The following is a 21,760-nucleotide window of genomic DNA, read 5'->3' as shown; positions in this document are numbered from 1 at the left end:
CATGGTCCCGTACAGACAGCTGCTACTAAATCTGTATCTTCGTTCTTTTATTTGAAATAAAATCAAATAAAAAATCAGTCTGAACCAGGGTTATTATAGTAAACTAACACCATAAAAAGTGTTACTTGAAATAAAATATTAAAAACTTAAAACCTTATTTTATTTCAGCTAGCTGCTAAGAAAAGAAAACATTTGTCATTTTCATTTAGTCTATCTTGACATACTAAAATAACTAAAACTGGAATAAAAACTGTATATAAAAATAAATTGTATTATTAGAAAATTATATATTTAATAAACACACACACACACACACACAATCAGATCAGGCCAAATGTAACTTGAACAGTCCATCTGAAACAAAATGTCATTTAAGAATAAAATAAAACTAAACAAATCATAGATTTGATTATAGAAAGATTGCAGGATATTTTCAGAGGAAACAAGAGACAGCATCATAGAGTCAACCCATGCTTTTATTTTGGTGCATATAAAAAAACGTTTTTTATTTCTACAGTTCTATCCAATAGACTGCGATAAACAAGGAGTCCAATAAACAACTACACGGTCTTGTGAAACCTCCAGACAAGTTTTGTCAATCAAGTCACATAACAAAAAAATAGTTATCCCTAAATATCATTTGTCAAATTCTGTTTGTGTATTTTTCTCATGATTTAAAAAGAGTCGAGAAGGACACACTGATTTCATTCATTTAGGGTCAATAAGAATCTACAGTATATGTGTCAAAATGAGTCCCAAATTGAGCGTTTGGGCTTTTTGTGAAGGATCTGGAAATCAAAATGCCCTGTTTTCCCCCAAACAGAAAGATGGTTTCTCTCATATTGCATGAAACGCAAATGTCTTCGAATGTCTCAGTCAGACGAACACAGCATAGACGGAAATAGGATGGAGGTTCTTACAGCTGGTCGCAAACCCAAACCCATGACACTGGCCTGCTTTTACCCTGTCCGATGAGGTCTGACAACTTTTGTCTATTTTTTTTTTGTCTGTTTGTTTGTTTTATGCTGGGAGCATTTATGCCACATAAACAGGAGGAACACGACAAACACATCTAGGTCAATTTCCAGCCAGTAGTTTCTTTAGTGCAGCAAGAGGATAAAATCTAAAGAGCTATCTGTAAGGCACAACCCTCAGGCCACGGAACCACTTTCTTTTAAAAAGAAAGAAAGAATGAAAGTAAACACAGTAATGACTATAATTTGGCTTTCCCTTTCTCTACGCAATCTCTCTAGAGACACATATCAATGGGATCATTACATACTAAGAATAACAAACATTCTCTCAGTAAGAGTTCCATAATACAACACCATCACCAAAAGGGATGATATAATCATTTACAACCACATGATAAGAGCAACAATATGTACTGTACAGCACAATAAATACATGTATGTAAACAGAGAGAAATTAAAAACAATGTAGAGAATGGAGACAATTAAAAAAATTTTAACTACTAATAAAAAAGCAAACTTGGCAACTGAATGAGTTTTAAATAAAGACAGCAACGAGAAAGGGGTCATTTCAAAAGGCTTCCATATTATACAGAATTGTGTACATTTGATTAGGTATATTTACTGCATATGCATAATTCAAATAATATATTAAGGAAAACTGACTCATAAGCCTGCATCGCCGATGCTACAGTTCAATTTAAAAAACGCTTTAATATGCTACAAGCACATCAAAGAGCATTAATAAATAATGCTAGCATGAACGTAACAAAACGAAGAGGATGTTTGTACAGTAGGACACTTGACAGAGATGAGTAAAGCAGCAATTAAAAACATTGCGACTGGTAATGTTTGGCAATGTCAAAAATAACCAAAATAAATACTAATTACAAAAAAACAAAAAAGAAAACGAAAAGGTACACTGCAACTAGATTCACACTTACAATGAGGCTCTGCACTGAAGCTGACTGTCCCATGATCATGTGACAACAGAAAGCACTAAATTGAGCTTGATCATTTATGTCAGATGGCACCAAACAGCTGGCAAACATTTCTGAGAAACAAATGAGCAGGGCCATAATAATAATAATAATAATAATAATAATAATAATACAAATATTATTATTTAATTATAATAATAATTCATATTGTTATTTATAAAGTGATAACCAGGATTCATTTTACTCCATTGCTAGCAAGATAGACAACAATGATAGGCAACAAAATCATTTAAGGCTTATTCAAGCTATTATTTCATAACTGATTTATAACAGAGTTCTTGTTCTTGGGCAAATACATTTTTTTAAAAAAAAGTTGAAATACGGTCATAATCAGGTATTATTAAACAGAGCAACTTATTGTTCAAAAAATAATATTTTAAAATTATTTTCAGATCTGGATTGAATGCAACAAATAGAGGTATAACAAAAAAAAGTGGAAATTACCACATTTACATATTTACCCCAAATATGGTTATTTAAATGAAAATGAGTATTTTCAGTGCGAAAATGGTGTCTCACGAGTTCTTTTCACTTTGGTACCATGTTCATTGACTTCAAATAATGACTGATACACAAACACAACAGACAGCTAAATCCAGATCAATAACACATTCAAGGCATCAGGAAGACGTGAAGTTCAAAGCATGGAGTATTCACTTCTAAAGTGTTTGTCTGCTAAAATACTTCGAGTTGCCACTTTCCTTCAGATAAACAGGAACAAATAGTGTCTCGTTGGTGAAAAACAGCTGCTTTCTGAGTTAAATGTTTCTGAAATACTGTTTGTCAAAAAAATAAAGAATAGATAAAGTACCTCACAATCAGGAATACAAGTCGAGCTTTTTAACCTTTCATTTGTTTAGTTTGTCTGTATGAATGACAGGTGGAAGTAGAAAAGATATTCCTGAGTGTAAAAATGGCTAAAACTCAAAGAGTGAGGAATGAAAAATAAAAAAACAGGTTAAAGGCGGACATTTAAAAAGCACTTCTGAACGACGTATGCAAAATAGACAATGAAAAACACTAATATCTTAACCATAAATAAGTGTTTCTCCTCTCTAATATAAAAAAGTTCAGGTGCCGTGTCATACTGTGTTATGTGTTGGCAGTGTCCTCTTCCTCCTCCTCCTCCTCTTCCTCCTCTAAAACACAGGGTTCTGATATTTCCCTTTCCTCCTCCTGCTCGTCCTCTTCGTTCTCGTCCTCGTCCTCCTGTGCGTCCCCCACCTGCTCGTCCAGGGGGATCTCTGTACATTCCGAGTCCTGTGTGCAAAGGGTTTTAGAGTCACTGCAGCTGTTTTCCTCCTCTTCCTCCTCCTCCTCTTCATCAGGAGGGCTGCCGCTGTCCTTCTCCGTGTCGGATTCTCCGTCCTCCTCCAGAGTCAGTTCAAACTGGAACTTATCCTGGCCGGCGGTGCGTCGGCCATCGCTGCTGGTGTCCAGCGCTGGAGAGGGGCTCTGGGGGATGGTGCTCTGGTACCACTCCCTGTTGTCCTCCAGCGTGTCCAAGATGTCCTGGGCGTCTGGGTGCACCAAGTCTGCCCACGTCTCCCACAGTGGGTGCACAATGTAATCGATGAAGCCCACCTAGAACAAAAGAGAAAGAGAAAAAAAAAATTCCTTTGAAAGAAGGTTTGTATACTGTCGTAAAATATTTATTAGTATACACAATATATTGAGTTATCAGTTTTTACATAATATCTACTGAGGTATTTAAAAGGATTTATAAAATATCTGGCATATACACTACCATTCAAATGTTTGGGGTCAGTAATTTAATACTTTTCTTGAGCAAGGACACGTTAAATTGATTAAAAGTGAAGACATTTATACGAAATATTTCTATTTCAAACAAATGCTGTTCTTTTGCAACTTTCAAATATTAAGCTGCACAACTGCCTTCAACATTGATAATAATAAGAAACGTTTCTTGAGCAGCAAATCAGCATATTAAAATGATTTCTGAATGATCATTTGATACCGAAGACTGGAGTAATGACTGCTGAAAATTCAGTTTCGCCATCACAGGCATAAATGTTTTTAAATATATTAAAATAGAAAACAGTTATTTTCAATAGTAATAATATTTCAAAATATTCTTGTTTTTACAGTGTTTTTGATCAAATAAATGCAGTCTTGGTAAAGACTTACCAAACCCAACCCAAACATACATTCGCAAAAATGTTAACCATTTGATGCATGAATTAAATCATGAGGAAAAAATAACCTCTTTACTTTTTCTTTAAAATAAAATATAATAATTCATAATCTGTTTATTTTTTCAACAATATATTTTATATAATAACACCAACTCCATGGGATTTATGCTGTAATAAATTATAATACACAAAAATAACAATAACAAAGAGGACAGCCATATAGACTTATGGGTAAGGCTCAGAAGGTCATCACATGGTAGTTTGGATGTAACATCCCACCCTGAATGGTTACAGTTGCTTTAAACATCTGACTCCATGCATAACGGTTACAAATAAAAATCTTTTTTCTTTTAGTTTATTACCCTTGGGGCAATTAATTCAGACTTTCGTAGTGCTTCACAAATACAACACTTAACACACACATACAAATACTCAAAATACACCAAATACATAAGAGAAGGGAAAAAATAATAATAATAATAAATCAACTAAATTTATTACATAAACGTATTGCTTCAGGCACAAAAGTAAATTTGTACCGATTTGTGGAACATCTAATTGACCTTAAACGTCTCCCAAGGGTCATCCACTTAAAATAATCATTCAAAGGGTGTGTGCAGTCTCCTATAATTTTATGTGCCATCCTCATCACTTGCTGTTCATAATAAAACGTAAGACTTCGCAAGGGAACCTAAAATTTTTAAACACATATTAACAATACCTTGCAAACGATTTTTGTTCTTTGTAGACAATAAGGAAAACCAACAAATAAAGGAAAAGGACAGGATACTTTCAACAAATGAATTATAGAAAGTCCTGAGAATGACTCTCTGTACATTAAAAGAATTCAGCTTCCACAACACATACAATCTTAGATGTGACTTTTTAATGATTGCATCTGTGTTTTATCACTATTATCAATAATCGTTCCTAAATACTTGTATTCTTCCACTACATGAACCTGTGTGTCATTAATGACTTTGAGGTGCAAGTGTTTTCTTACTAAAATTGATGATCATCTCTTTCGTTTTTGACACATTCAAATCTAATTTCATCCTATTACACCATAAAATAAAATCATCCAAAACCGGACCATATTCCTGATCTGGATATGACAGCAAAGACAGAAGCACAGTATCGTCTGCATATTTGACCAAATAACTATTATTGTACAAACTCTGACAATCATTTGTATATAAAATGAAAAGAACAGGAGAAAGTACACAGCCTTGTGGTGAACCTATAGAAATATTTAACGTGTCCGATAAGACCCCATTAACTCTAACCTTTTGTTTCCTATCTGTTAAAAAAATTCACAATCCATAAAACTAAACCATGGTTAAAATTAAACTGACTAATACGTTTTTGCCCTAAAATAATAGGTTGCAAAAAATTCAATGCAGACGAAAAGTCCACAAACAAAAGCCGCGCAAAAGCTCCACTATTTTCCAGATGTCGACTGAGAGCATTCAACATTTAGGAACATAATATAGAGTTAAATATATATGAAATATATAAGCTTGATTATTTTGTGTTCCATTATTTCATTCATCTTTATCTACCCTGAGCTGGCTTACCTGGGACTTCTCGACTGAAGCGTTGTGCTTGTCACACATGGGGCTGATCTCCATGCCGCGCTCCCGCTCTCTGTCCCCCTGACTGAAGAACTCCTCCATGATGCGGTCCGTCCACTGCTTGTACAACTGCAGCGGCTTGGTGGGGTTACTGAGGTCTGCACAGTGCACCATGTTCTGCAAGACCTGAGACACAGCCAAAAGCTGTCAGTTACGCATTCAAATGAATATTTACATTCATTTACATATTCAGAAGTATATTATCATATTCAAAATTGGGTGCTGAATTCTCAGAGCGGAGGCTGTTTTTTTTTTTATGTATTCATATATTTTATGTAAAACAATTCTACATGAATACAAATATTACTTTTAACACTACTTTTAACAAGCTCAAATCATCATCTTTATTTCCATATCTACAATACAAAATGAGTTTTAATAAAAGGACCAACCTGTATCCTGTCAGAGTAGTTATCCAGCAGTAATACCCCAGAACTGGTCACCTTTTTGGTCTCCACCATGGTTTTCAGATCCGCCAACAAATTCATGTGCTTAGACATGTCTGTGGCCAGAACCTGCAAAATAGGATGGATGATCATCAATTTTAGCTGAAGAGAACCCATTTTCACATCAAATAAAGTTTAGTTCCATATTACAAGTATCAGTGCAATTAAACTGCAAAAACAGTCCAGTGTGATAAATTATAGCTAAACTATAGACCGACGACACATTTAACATCGTGACTCACAATGTCAATGACCATCTTGCGGAGTGACTGTCTCTGTTTCTTGGTCAGGTTCTGGAAGATGTCACAGTTCTCTTCCTGCAGCAGTTTAAAACCTACAGCCAGATGATGATTCTCCAACACAGACGAATCATTATACATGAGGGCCAGCTCAGAGTCTGAGATGGGAGAGAAAAAAAGAGGAAGCACAATTAATTCTATACTGTACTAACTCGACAGCTCTTGTATTTGTAATTCTTGGTGGACTTTCTATGTAGAGTATAGCAACCTAAATAATACATTTCAGTTTATTGGAAGGCTACAGTTTTGCTTTAAAAGGGCGCACAAGTCGTATGAACCACTTTCATGGTGCTTTTTTTTTGGAGCTTGACCTTTCAGAACTGCGTAACGTTTCATCAAAATGTCTCGTTCCACGGCTAAAAACAGCAGCATATAGGTATGGAACAACATGCATCCTCCTCTTGTGTTCAAGTTCCTGCTGAGCTTGTGACAAGCACCACTGGTCCCTCCATTAGTCATTGAGGGGATTTTACCAGCTGTGCGGGTGGGACACGTGAGTTTTGTGATTCACCGACACATGTAGCCCACCTAGCACATGCATCCATAGCATGTGAAAATCGCCCGATTGACCACTTGCTGCACGTGATAACAGCTTAAACGTATTGATTCCTCTTTGTGCGGGTCTGCTACTTTGAACAAACGTGATTAAGCTAAAAGTGGTTCTGACAGCTGTGAAAAACATTGCACACATGTAAATTGTAGGAAGCAACGTGATGCTCCTTTACGGATACAACGGGAATAGGGTTTGCTTTTTTGATTTAGTATAGTATGTAGACTTTTCCCAGTCAACCTGGACCATGTATAGCAACTTTGCATTTTAAAGTATAACAGAGGTCTTAAAGGAATAGTTCACCCAAAAATGGAAATTTGCTGAAAATTTACTCAACCTCAGGCCATCCAAGAGATTTTCTTTATCAAAACAGATTTGGAGAAATGTAACATTACATCACTTGATCACCAATGGATCCTCTGCAGTGAATGGGTGCCGTCAGAATGAGAGTCCAAACAGCTGATAAAAACATCACAATAATCCACACGACTCCAGTCCATCAATTAACATAAGCTTTTGCTAAAATACGAGTACTCTATCCATAATATTGCTATGCGGTATGAAAAAGTCATATCAGTCTGAATCAGGAGAGAAATATGAACAGACCAAGCACCGTTCACAAGAAAAAAACAGCCAGAAGCAACAGTTTAAATTTAAAAGTCTTTGTTTCTTACAAACATGCAGATTTTCACTTTACAAGACGCTAATTGATGGACTGGAGACATATGGATTACTTGTGGATTACTGTGATGCTTTAATCAGCTGTTTGGACTCTCATTCTGATGGCACCCATTCACTACAGAGGATCCATTGGTAAGCAAGTGATGTTATGCTAAATTTGTCCAAATCTGTTCTGATGAGGAAACAAACTGATCTTGGATGGCCTGAGGGTGAGTAAATTTTCAGCAAGTTCACATTTTTGTGTAAACTATTCCTTTACTGCCACAGCAGCAAAAGAAAGTTTAATAGTAAAGTGTCATGTTCTTAGAGCTAGAGACTTACTAGTGTTGATGAGAAACTGGTTGGAGACGCCAGGATGGTCAACATCATGTATCGCACTGGCAAATATGGCAGCGAGAATTTCAAGGTCTGTAAACACAGCCTGAAAATAACAGACACAGAAAGATTTTCTTAAATCTCACATCATAGTCCACTTTTTTAATACCCAACAATCAGAAGAAACAGCATTGCATACTGGGACAGCAGTATCATACCTCAAGGGCAGGGGTTGATAACAGGACGTGAGTGGACTGTGTGACATCAGCAGCGTGGATGTTGTTGTGATAGGCAACGTCAGCATGGTAATGGTCCTCTAAAGTCATCAGATAGGTGATAAACGTGTCGAGGGGAATTTTAAACGTCTTTAACAAGTCCCTCTCCTACAGAAAGACAACCCATATGGTTTGTCCTTGTTAGCAGGAAAAGACATTAAAGCAAACTTGAGCTTGAGGGAACAAATACTGTAAAAATGTACCTGGAATATTGTGTACATCATAACCGTTAAAGGTCTGTTCCCAGAAAATTCTGACACTTTGAAGACATTAAGGCCCCATTTATTTACATCTTCAAGCTCCTGAAATGACACAGTGAAACATATAGTTTGATTTCCTATATTGAAGTTTTCTGTACATCTCTAATTTATAGCCATATTATTTTATACACTACCGTTAAAAAGTCTGAGGTTGGCAAGATTTTTTAAATGTTTTTGAAAGAAGTTTCTTATGCTCACCAAAGCTACATTTATTATATCAAGAATACAGTAAAACAGTGATATTACAATTTTAAAAAACAGTTTTTTTTTTTTTTTTATATTTTAAAATGTAATTTATTCCTGTGATGGCAAAGCTGAATTTTCAGCAGCCATTACTCCAGTCTTCAGTGCCACATGATCCCTCAGAAATCATATTATTATGCTGATTTAGTGCTCAAAAAACAATATTTTTTTTATTATTATCAATGTTGAAAATAGTTGTGCCGCTTAGTATTTTTATGTAAACAGTGAGACATTTTTTCTGGATTCTCTGATGAATAGAAAGTTCAATATAACCAAAGACTATAGAATACCCAAGACGTGTCACTCGTATAGTTTTGAATGGGGAAAAATGCAACGCTCAATATGGCCACTCTATCGAACGAAGCCCCGCCTTCTGAGGAAAAGAGCCAATCGCTAATCGGTAAAGTCAGCGTGTTAGAAGTCGCTGTTGCTATAGAAACAGTCAACGCTCTGAGACATGCGCCTAGGACTGCACATGCGCACTGGCTGGTCTAGCCTGAGAAATAAATGCTTTTTAAATGCTATTTAATCATAAGCTTTGCGAACAGTTTTGGAGAATTTGATGATTTCCCATTCAAAGAGATAGGAGCTGCACTTGCATGCCCGAGAGGTGTTTCAAAGATGGCCGCCGAGTGACATGACTTGCCTTAAAGGGACTTTGATATAACAGCATTTATTTTAAAATAGAAACATTATAAATGTCTTATCTATTTAACATATCCTTGAAAAAAAAATTCCGAACTTCTGAACGGCAGTGTATTTTTTTATATTTTAAGGCTTTATTATATAAGATAATTTATTTATTATTATTTAATATATATTTTAAGATTACCTTGGCCAGCTCATCTTCTGTTTCAGTTTTGACTCCAAACCGAGGGATGTTAGAGTTGGTAAGGCTGGAACTGTGCGTTAACTTTTTTACACCACTAATCTGGGACATCGGCCTTTTCTTCTTCTCCTTGTCTTTCTGGGACTGGGGCGATGGCATTTCCACCTCGTGTTGCTTGTCTAGAGAAACAGAAAATGCTCAGAGAAGGTTCGAGAAATCAGGCACTAAGTTTTTACACCACTAATCTGGGACATCGGCCTTTTCTTCTTCTCCTTGTCTTTCTGGGACTGGGGCGATGGCATTTCCACCTCGTGTTGCTTGTCTAGAGAAACAGAAATCGCTCAGAGAAGGTTCTAGAAATTTTTGTAAAAGAATAGTGGGCTATGGTCATTTAATGGTCTCACTTGTGGCTGATTATTTAGCTACACGACCGTCAGGCTACAGAGCTGCTGTTGACCTGCTTTTTGCTCATAATCAGTACTTCAGTTGTCCTAGTTCTCTGAGTTTCCCCAAAAGTTTCACACAGCCGCCCTCCTCCAGTCAAAATGCTTTGACTCATTTGTTCATTTAAAAATGCTGTGCATGTTGCCACATAACATTATAGTTGTATTCTACACTCAATGTATGTAAACATCCATGTTTGATCTTTATTATGGTTTTCGTGGGACACTCACCTAAGAATGTACTGGAGATGAACTCAGACACCTGGTTACCAGATCGGCTCATCTCAGAGAGGTGAGTCAATTCTCTATTCAACATCCTCTTGAACTATTGAGAGATAAACAAACAAGGAAATTATATATATATATATATATATATATTTTTAAATTTTTTTCTGAGATTTTGACATATTTTGTGTGAAAAAAGTATGACTGTTTTTTGAGTATCCATAATTATTTATGGAAAAACTGAAAAAAAATAAATAAATCAAAGTAAAAATATCTAGTGTGGAGGTGTTGTGTAACATTTTAGCACCATTGTCCAAACACCCTCTCTTTTATTCACTGCTCTAGAAACCATTTTACCTTTTTTAATCATTTAATGGATTTTCCGTTGTCAGCTATGTCGCTATCTGTTAGCAGATACACCATGATATCAAGGCTGAGTCCTCCAAACAACCCAAAACATATGAATCCTCTCACACTGTTGAGATTGTCAGGTCAAAACGACCTGCTGGGTCACACCAGATAGACCTTTTTCCCCGTTTCTAACAAGATTTGCAGACACCAGCTAGAGATGAAAACCACCGCATGATCAAAAATAAACTTGCTAATGTGCGCAAACAAACAACTAAAACAGCCCAGCGACAGCACATGATGTGCTGGTCCTTTTTATAGTAGTTTGGTTCAAATAGTGAATCAGCCTAAACGAAAATAGGAAAGTAAAAACTAACAAGGCATAGAATAGAAATAAAAAAAGAAAATTTAGGTTTTTAAGTACTGTAATTATGATGAAATGCAGATTTTAAATATACATAATCTAAACATAAAAATACAAAAATGCCATTAATTAACAAATTCATTCATTTAGATACCTGTCGTTAGATATCATGTTTCTTTATGCAACCTTTGTTCTTTATGCAACCACATACTGAACACCAGTAATAAACAATAGCAGCCCATCCAACCTCATTCCAATATAAGAATACAGTATTTCATGATTGATTAGCTTACCTTAATGTATCCCCAAGAAACTGACAGCAAATAATTTGCCTCAGGCATTTTGAATGAGTAAATCCAGATAGCAGATGAAATTAGAAAACACTGGCTGATAGGTAAGACGAACACAAACTGCTCAGCGAGAGGATCTCAAAGCTCTATTTATTTTGTAATCCACCTGAACTAAGGTTATGATATTACACTAAACCCCATCTGAAAAGTCCAGAAATTCCAAGGCATTCCTTGTGATGGCTGACTCCATTGTTAAGAAACCTGGCAAGATTCTATCTAAGACAGAGGGGGGCGTGAAGAAGCCACGGCATTGTCTGATAGCATCTATCCGTGAGCTGCGCACTCAAACCAAATAGACTGAAAAATGTCTGCGCTTTGGAAGGAAAATATGCCCAGTTAACAGCTTCCAAATAAGGTTGCGTTTCACACAATCATTCAGGTGAGAGTCTCTGACTGCAGCCCTGCCAATCAGGCGGCTCCTCCAGATTAGAATGAGCTCATCACTGCAGCCGATTGGCCGAGCCGAGCTCGCATGTAAATCCTCTGCAAGTGCTTTCCTCCTCAGGACCCCTCCCACTTCACCCGCTAGATGTTTGCAGCTCAGTTGGAGGATGTGTTTCTTTGTACGAGAGCTCTTTAATACAGCAGATAGCTCCCCAAAAAGGCACACAGTCATTATGTGTGGTTTGGATTAATGTGTGTTCACGTCACGTTTGAATATGCGCATATGTGTGTGGACAGATGCGGGTGTATGTGTGGAGGGGTGAGGTAATCTTCATGACATGATGTGAGGTTTGGAAGTGGACATTGTGTCAGCCAGACTCATAAAATATTCAGTGAAGTTCATTCACATAAATCCACAGAGGGGAGTCAATGGAGAACATATGTCATATGAACAAGAACAAAACAAACCGATGACGCCGTGCTAGATTTGTCCTGGTAAATTGTTAATGAGCCCTTGAATAAAGCAAAAACTATGCCGGGAAATGTGCCATTTTATTCTTTTACTGATTGTAACTGGGGAAAAAAACAACAATACAAAACAATAAATTTTTTCCACTGGCACAGTAGTTTAGACTTTTTACTAGCCCTGCCCTATGGCAAGACCATTAAAAGTGACACTTGTATATTAAATGTAATGAAAAAATAAAATAATATATATGTAAATAAATAATAAAATTATATTAAATTTAATTGATTTAATTCATTTATAGCTGTCATGGAGCAAATAAAAAATGTGTATACACATATAAACATTTACAAATGTACAAATTTTTAATTTGCTCCATGACTGCTATAAACATAATAAATGCATCTACCTATTCTTGCATATTTATCAGCAGAATTCTGTCAAATTGGCAAAAATGCACTTATTTTTGCAACAAAAAACACCCTAAAATCTAAAATGTATGTCTTTTATGCACTGTAATTATGATAAAATATGCATTTTAAATATATACATTATGAATATAAAAATACAAAAATGCAAATATATATGATGGCTATTATACATGATAATACTTCTTCCTATTCTTGCATATTTATCAGCAGAATTCTGTCAAATTGGCAAAAATTAACTTATTAAAAAAGACCCTAAAAACTCAAATGTATGTCTTTTATGCACTGTAATTATGATAAAATATGCATTTTAAATATATACATTATGACTATAAAAATACAAAAATGCAAATATATATGAATGCTATATACGTAATAATGCTTCTTCCTATTCTTGCACATTTCTATCAGCAGAATTCTGTCAAATTTGCAAAAATTCTGTCAAATTAGCAAAATACTAAAATTTTCAAGTCATAAAAAACCAGCAATCTATATGCATTATAACATAAATATATGGTCAGGGCCTGAAGTATTTAACCAAATGTATGATAACGGTGTAATAGACTTCCAATGGCCTACTATCCAAAACCACACTGCACCCAGAGAGCAAGTGACTAAAAAAGTACCTGTAGGCCTCGGACATTTTTAGAAACATGTCACTGAGGTATTGTACCAAAACCTGTGTCTTTACACTGAGCTGGACAGAGCCAGTGGCAGAAATACGTACTGCACGACAGCAAATAAAGAGCCGAGGCAGTGGAGCTGACAGAACATGGTCAGGGATTATTTCACACTTCTGGTCCCTGTGTACCACTAGTGGGATGCGGAGTAATTTGCAGCTTTACTGGAGCAGATGAGCCGACGGTAATAGGCTGTTGCGGGTCCGTGCGGACAGAGGTGACTGTGTTTCTATTGTTGGAACATCTAGAGGGTGTTAAAACACGTCTCCCAGCAAAAAATGGAAAGATGTCACACAATTTGTAGCTGTGATTCCTTGAAAATGTGTTTTCTGGGACAGAGGCCTAAATAATGATTTGTTCCTGAATCCATCCCTCTAGTTTAATAATATGCCTTGTAGATCAAAAGCAACGTTCATTCATTATTTCTTCTGAAATTGCAAGGGATTTGATAATGTCTATAAATTGTGAGCTCAAAATAACATAATGTTGACTACAGTTCAAAATAACATCATTCTTATTCTAATATAAACTGCACATATACTATTCCAGCAGACTAAACAGTAACAACATAGCCATTGAGCACTCTTTGATGAATTACAATGATGCATAAGTTTTCAGACCTCTCAAATATCTATAACACGCATACAGCTTTGAAAAAGGGCATTTCTCTGATGCAATTCAGATGAGCAAATAATCAACAATACAAAAATAAAACAAATTCAATATTACAAAATATCAGATCAGATAGCATGTAAACTGTACATTTTCCTAAAGTGACACTGTCCAACGGTTACATGAAAGCAGGTTAAATGAAATCAAAAGTAATCAAAATGAACTTACAGTAAAATGACTATTAATAATAATATCTGATCTAACCAAAAAAATTGCATGAAATTAAAAAAGAATAATAAAATGAAAAACAAAGCAGTGATATAACATGATTTTTACTGAAGCATTAGTTTGACTTTGAACTGACTTGGTTGTGGTAGTATATAGTTAATATAATAGTGTTTAATATAACAGATAAACATACTATCAATAAAAATAATATATTTAACATAAAAATAGACAGAACATATAGAAATATTAAATAATATTTCTTAAATAATATTTTACATAATAATATAAAAATATTAAATTATATTTTGTTAAAACAGTAATATATTTTATTATAATTAAATATATATTATATATTATATTAATATATAATTATTATTAATATAACATCATTATTCATTGATAGCATAAGGTCACATGAGACTAATGTTTTAGTCTCATGAAAATATGTAGCCTTGAAATATCTAATATAAATGATGTACCTGGACTGATTTGCTACCCAGATATCACTGCTTGATCAAAAAAAGTCTTACAGACTAATCCCTATAGCTAAAAAATCACATTTTAGAGTTATAAAACAGATCTAAATTGAATTCTTATGGTGAAATAGATATGTTTTTCTGTCATTGAAATGGAAGATGTATTCAAGCACCCAGGCTATTTATGAACACTGACTGCTAATAAATCATAAAAACAATGGCAGCTGGACATCTCCACACAACCGCTAAAAATGTTTTTCATAACAGTCTAGCTATTTCAGTTCTGAAATAACACGAAAACTGTGTTATTTATAACAGTCAAGTAGAATATAACACTTGCGTGGCGAGTGTGAGGCAGTTTTATACGGGATACGCCACTATTGCTATTGAGCTAAAGCAACAAAGCAAACTGACAGGCCTAGTGCGTTTCCATGGATACTGGGTATTGAGGAGGGAAAGGGAGGAGGGGGGGTTCGGTCGAGTGAGACGTATGAAAATGTGAGTATTTGACGCTTCTGTTACTTATGTCTGGTCACCTCTGTCAGACCTTTAGCCCGGTTGTCTAAGAAATATTAGAAGCTTCTCAAATCTTGTTTTTTTATAAGGTGTTGTGGCTGAGTGGACTAGACAGGATACACACTACAGGCTGATTAGCATGCTGTATGTGTACTGGGGCCTTGCTGGAGACTGTGAGCATGCTCAGTGCAGCCTGAATGACGATTCTGCTGCTGTTATTGCAAACAGTGCACTGCTTAAAAGACACCAAAGCATGACACTCGATCTAAATAAGCTTATTTTTCTATAAACAACTAAACAGTTTAGTCGTTTATTATTTGAGTAGACTGCCACTTTAGAATGTTAATCATCTCAAGCTCATTTTTAAATGAATGTTCAATACTGACAAGGCTACAATCACAGTATGATCAGGTCTACCAGAATTCAACAATCAACAAAAAAACATTTGCAATATCCTAAGTCTTAAAATAGTCATTTGATCTTAAGGCACTATATCATACTGTATATTGTGCACAAGAGCAAAATAATTCAGCATAAAATAAAATAAAAAATGTTATGAATAAAAAAAGTTATAAGTCCACAATATGAGCCCCATTTGTGACTGTGAATGGAAACTGAAAACCTGAAACACTTCATCAACTTGCAGAACTATCCTAGGGAATCCTAAAAAGCAAAAAATAACCCAAGACGCCTAGATCTTCTCACCTTGTTGGATGCCATCTCGCTGACCGAATGCCTGGTTTGGAGGGTCTCAAGCTGGTCGAGGCACCAGTCCAGCTCCTCTAGGGTCTCTGTGGCCAGTTTCTGGTAGGCCTCCTCTGGAGGAAGAGAAGGAGGCAAGGAGTCAGATCTCAGATGCTTTAGGGGTCTAGCTGAGGCTCCCAGCAGAGGGCCCAAACTGCTGTAGACCGCCATGTTGGGATATCCCGACAGAACGCATGGGTGATTCTTCATGCTGTGCTGAAGCCCTCCACAGTGAATGATGGGGCCCCAAATTGAGCCAAAAAACAAGGTTTCCAAAAACACCGTAATCCAAACGAGGCACCGTAACGACCAGGAGTGGGAGTCAGATCTCCTGAGAAGCAGGGAACACTATATCCCTTACGAAAACATACAAAGGGGTCACATAAACCAACACTCACGCCGCTCACAAACAAAACGACAGTCACTGCAGAATCTATAGTCCTACATGTCGAGGAGCCCGGAATCAAACCTCATCTCGGGACAGGGAGAATGTCATTGCTGTGGGCAGGCCCATCTCTGCGTGACAGATGCCGGTCTACATCCAAGAAGCCGAGGAACGTGCGGTGGCCCCTAGGAGCATGCGATCCGACCCATAACAAAGCATACAGGCATAGTGTCATAACAATAACACACACATATACTCACTAATACACGCATACGAGTACAAACGCAAAGCATACAGAGGCTTGATGCCAACAGATGAGTGACTTGTCCCTGTTTCCAGTCTGCCGCAAAAGAGAACAAAGGTGCTCGCATCTGCCTGCCCCCTTTTCTCAGAGCGGTGGATGCCCTGCACGAGCACGGGGCAGCCGTGGAGCGTCGCTAGCCGAACGTGAGCCGAGCTTCCTCTTGAAACAGAAGCCTAAAGCCTGCCAGTGCCACTGCATGCAGGAGAGAGAGGACTTCAGCTAAAACCTGACATGAACTTTACAGGATTTGGAGCTGAGGAGCTCAGGTCCTTCACAGCTGACAGTCTGAGAAAGGTTAGAGGTGTCCAATGTGTGTTTTTTTTTTGTTCTTGGAGAGGATGCTTTATGATTTAGGTTTATAAAGATTGCAAATAATTTAGTAATGAAATTGTGATCAGCATTTCAAGTTTGCTGAGATGGTACCATATATGACATGCAAAACATCTGTTGCATGTGCATTTTCAAAAAAAAGTTATTATGACCATATGAGGGCATAAAAATAAGTGAAACAAAATAACAAAAGACTTGCAAAACAGATGTCAGTGCAGCTATGCTAGACATGTTGCTTACTGGAAGCAACTATGAAAACAAAGCCAGACAGAATGCATGTGCCACATGTACACTCCTTTAACAAAGCATACATTATCTTATTCATTGCCTGTCTGTGTGTGTCTCTCTCTCTTTCTGCATGTGTGGTGAAGTACACAGGGCTGGGGTGCCACTTTCTCTGAAAGAGACTGCACTGACGTCAATGACATTCTTCTCGTGCTTAGCGCGACATCATACACCAGCCCATGAGAGGGCAGTGGCTCCATAGACAGGAGAGCTGTGGCAAAAAACTGGACTGGATTCCTCCAATCTGGGTCACAGGCTCTCGCTAACATGTCAGCAAGGAAATCCTCATCAAAACATTTGAAGATTTGTTCGGATACACTAGAAATCACAAAAAATAACCTTAAAAAGGTACAGATAAAAAAATAAACATGCAGTGAAAGTCTGTTCGATCACATCTTTATGCTCCAATTGTGAGGCTTTACTAAAATGCAACTGAATGCAAGTAAGATTTTTTTTTTGAAGTAAACAGTTTTTCTTGAGTTTTTATTTTATTTTTGCATGTTCATATGCATTTTCTGGGGCAAGGTTTTTCAAACAGCCATAATAGTGGGTCTGTACAAAATTTCAAATGAAAATAAAAAAAAGAGGCTTTAGCTCAATATGTACAATATGGTTAAAGGTGCTATATAAATACATTTAAATTATTAGAAGTGGTGCCTTGGCAACTAACTGTTTAATTTGAAGTAGTAAAATTACTAAAACTGAAATGAATTAAATCTATATAGAAATATAAAAAATCTAATCTAAAACTAATAAAAAATGGCAAAAGCACTTAACACAAAAACTGAAAATATAAAAATAAAAGTTAATTCATAATGTTAACAAATACTATATTAGTATATAAATTAGACCAATATGTTTGGTTAAAGGTGCTATAAATACATTTAAATTATTACTAATTCATTGGATATTTTAAGAATTTCTTTTGCATTCAGCACAATGACAACATAAATGCCAATCTTTTTTTTTTTTTGTAACAACATGTTGCCTTGATAACATGCCACTTTTCTTACACTTAAAATATATGGCTTTATATTTTAGGAAGCAGGTTTTTCACAATTTGATTATATTTGGGTGCTTAGCATAAAAAGGTTTGATATCCCATATTTGTATGGTGTTCTGGGTTGCTAGATGATTCCTTACTGGCCAAAGTATTAAAAAAAAGCCCACTTCCCTGTGGTATTCTGGTCTGTAAATATGGCTCGGGTCCCTGCTTCAATATAAGTCTATTAATCACTCGTTTCATTGTCTGATCACACCTCTTCTTAACAAGCTGCATGATTTTAGGAATCATACCATAGCAAGCCCCACTAATTAGTCATTTAGGTGGCACTTTTATCCACAGCGACTTCCAGCACACTTATTAGGGAGACACAACATGAAGCTAAGTGTCTTGCTTAAGGCTAGAATGGTGATAGTTTACACATCACCCCTTTAAGGGATTTTAGCCTTCTGGTGAGCAGGTCGTATCTTCAGCTGCAGGTGTCATCATCTCCTTTAAGGTATATGGATATCTAGGCAATCCACACTCAACACCCACCAGGGTCTTCTGACACTTTTAGTGGTCACATGACATCTAAACTCAGCATGGGGAGTTAAATTGTATAATGTGTCCATCTGCTCACTGCCTCTAGTACAAATCAATATTATAAATCTATAACACTGGTGCTTTTTATCTCTGCAGCTAAACATTCTGCTCATGCTAAACATCCAGCAAGCGCTCTGTACTACAGTTCTAGGTCAAACACCTGCATCTCAAAATAAGCTTTTCTTTGCAAACCTTATAAATAGACCGCAAACAGAAGTTAATCGATACAATGAGCAGTGCCTCACGATTATGGCAAAGACACTGTCACATCCCAGGATGCTCTATAAAGCATGAACAAACGATTAAAGTGAGTGAAAAAGTATCTTTAAAGCTTTAATTTGGGCATAGAGGTTATTACGTCATATTATTTAATATTTCTTATCCGCTTCAGAGTACATGACATGCACACTGTGATATGTGATGTCTGGAGGCTGCCCTCATGCTGGTATAGACAAAACTGAAGGTGCCACACAAAGACAACATAATCCCTCATATCAGACAGTATCAAACCGTTCTCCACAAATTAAAACAACCCTTATCCTAACACTAAACAAACCGAAAAGCTCAGAGAAATTGCTCTTTACAATATATCATATATCTGACAAAATGTGAACCCAATGATAATTGATTTTGATAAATAAAATAAAATAAAAATTAATTACATTTTCAATGAAAATTAGAAGTGGTGCCTCGGCAACTAACTGTTTTATTTAAAGTACTAAAATTACTAAAACTAAAACTAATAAAAATGACAAAAGCACATCAAAAATTAAAGCAAAAACTGAAAATATTAAAATAAAAGTTAATTCAAAATGTTAACAAGTACTATATCAGTATATAAATAATACTAAAATAACTGCTGTTAAATTGGTATGGCAATATTTAAAATATAAAAGTGAAGATACGACACCTGTGTAGGAGGTCTTTGTGATGGGAGGTGGGTTACACATGGGGGATCTCCTGGTTGAGAAAAAAAGGAAACAAAGAATGTGTCATTGTGTATGATGCAAACAAAAGTAACACAGATTGACTGCTGTTACCAAACTTACAACATCTACAAATTCTGTCAAGATTCAGTGTTATGGTAAAAATGTGTGCATGTGAATATGTTAAACTGAAAGCACTCACTTGTTATTGGCCCTTTCCTGTTGTACATTTGTTAAAGCAGCAAAATTATTCCGGACAGTCCTTAAACTTGCCAGAACCTGAGAAAAGACACATAAATTGAGTTAGACTGTGTTTCATAATTTTTGAAATTTTGAAATATTGACATATTTAATATTGCAATACCTGTGCAAAAGGGGTAACAATCATGTCATCACCGTGTCTACAAAAAAAGGACAAAATACTAATTACAACAGCACAAGCTTTTTCTATTTATAGTTTTCCTTCTTTGTCTTTCCATTTATGAATAAAACATGAACATTAATAAAAAGAAATGTATATGCCAATAAACCAGTTCTGCATTTAAAAGAGACAGTTGCTCACATGTCACTGGCGATGGAGGAGTTTCTGGACATAGACTTTGGTGAGAGGTCATAGTCGCTGTCAGAGCGGTACAGGAAGGACTCTCTCCTCTGGCTGTGCACAAAGTTGGCCTGGAGGATGAGACCTGACCCCGGGCTGGCCATGGGATCCAGCGGACTACGTCCTGATGAGGTGCCATTGTCCACATCAAAGCTAGGGAGACAAAACAACAGGACAGTTAGCGCTGATGTCAAATGAGAAAATTGGAGGACGTTAGAGTAGCATTTTACTCAGGTTGACTGAGTTAACAATTTCAAGTAATATGGGCATTTTGTTGACAAATTTTACCTTAGCAGCTGTTGCGATTAGCTTTTTAAAAAAAAAACAAATGTTTGCTATTTTCTACTATGAGCCTATAAAGGATATGTGTGTTAGGTTAGTTTTAAACTAAATTTTATGGAAAAATAGCATAAAATGTTTTTGGTTAGGTAACGTCTCGGTTACGTATGGTAACCCTCGTTCCCTGAAGGAGGGAACGGAGACGTCACGTCGGATGACTGACGAAATTGGGATCTCGCTTAGAGAGACCAATCTACTTCGAGTGTAAACTAAACGAGCCAATGCACATTGGCATGCGATTATTGCATCCAGCTGCCGCTGATCACAGCGTGAGTATAAGTAGGCAGCAGATGCAGCGCATATTCAGGTTTTCGCTGAGGAGCCGAGCCGGTGACCCGGCCGCTCAGCGGTGGTACAGGAGCTGTGGCGACGGGACGTGACGTCTCCATTCCCTCCTTCAGGGAACGAGGGTTACATACGTAACCGAGACGTTCCCTTTCAGTCGGTCACTCTCGACGTCACGTCGGATGACCGACGAAATTGGGATCTCGCTTAGAGAGACCAATCCACTTCGAGTGTAAACTAAACGAGCCAATGCACATTGGCATGCGATAATTGCATCCAGTTGCCGCTGATCACAGTGTGAGCATAAAAAGGCAGCCGTTGCAATGCATACTAGGTTTTCGCTGAGGAGCCAAGACGGTGACCCGGCTACAAAGCGGTGGTACAGCAGCTGTGGCTACAGGACGTGACATCTCTGTTCCCTCCTTCAGGGAACGAGGGTTACATACGTAACCGAGACGTTCTCTGCATTAGTACGTTAGTACAATCAATTTTATTTATTTTATTTTATTCTTTATTTTAATCCTATTTTTATTTATTTCATTTAAACTAATTTTTATTTAATTTAATCCTATTTATTTATTATAATCCTATTTTATTTACTTATTTAAATTTTTTTTTATTTTAATCATTATTTATTTTTTTTACTGTAAATTTCAGTCCGTAAAACGTAAAATGTCACTGCTGTATTTTTCATGCCGCTGCTATTTTTGACAGTAAATTTTACTGCCTTTTTTTTTTTTTACCGTGCATTAAGGCCCTGTCCACACGAACGCGGTTATTTTTTACAACTGCA

General features: G+C 36.4%; 1 protein-coding gene across 3 annotated transcripts in view; it reads right to left on the bottom strand.

The window, feature by feature from the left end:
* Positions 1–2,252: 2,252 nt before the first annotated feature.
* LOC107710914 (cAMP-specific 3',5'-cyclic phosphodiesterase 4D-like) overlaps positions 2,253–21,760 on the bottom strand; it is a 35,884-nt gene continuing 16,376 nt past the window's right edge. Inside the window, exons 2-16 of one of the 3 annotated variants that reach the window (XM_016515786.1) lie at positions 20,305–20,496; positions 20,107–20,143; positions 19,945–20,021; positions 19,727–19,776; positions 15,886–15,998; positions 10,335–10,428; positions 9,899–9,982; positions 9,664–9,755; positions 8,532–8,630; positions 8,272–8,436; positions 8,060–8,159; positions 6,451–6,605; positions 6,155–6,277; positions 5,706–5,888; positions 2,253–3,556 (exon numbers count right to left, since the gene is read on the bottom strand). In XM_016515786.1, the coding sequence (XP_016371272.1) occupies positions 3,065–3,556; positions 5,706–5,888; positions 6,155–6,277; positions 6,451–6,605; positions 8,060–8,159; positions 8,272–8,436; positions 8,532–8,630; positions 9,664–9,755; positions 9,899–9,982; positions 10,335–10,428; positions 15,886–15,998; positions 19,727–19,776; positions 19,945–20,021; positions 20,107–20,143; positions 20,305–20,496 (2,056 nt within the window). In that variant the 3' untranslated portion in view covers positions 2,253–3,064. Of the gene's footprint in view, positions 3,557–5,705; positions 5,889–6,154; positions 6,278–6,450; positions 6,606–8,059; positions 8,160–8,271; positions 8,437–8,531; positions 8,631–9,663; positions 9,840–9,898; positions 9,983–10,334; positions 10,429–15,885; positions 16,837–19,726; positions 19,777–19,944; positions 20,022–20,106; positions 20,144–20,304; positions 20,497–21,760 lie in introns of those variants that run through there. The other 2 variants (XM_016515787.1, XM_016515785.1) reach the window with 2 other exon arrangements.

Source organism: Sinocyclocheilus rhinocerous, unplaced genomic scaffold (genome assembly GCF_001515625.1).
Source record: "Sinocyclocheilus rhinocerous isolate Xijiao unplaced genomic scaffold, SAMN03320098_v1.1 scaffold327, whole genome shotgun sequence".
Taxonomy (NCBI): Eukaryota; Metazoa; Chordata; class Actinopteri; order Cypriniformes; family Cyprinidae; genus Sinocyclocheilus; species Sinocyclocheilus rhinocerous.
The sequence above is the reverse complement of the archived record's forward strand: the minus strand, read 5'-3'. Positions and strand labels throughout refer to the sequence as shown.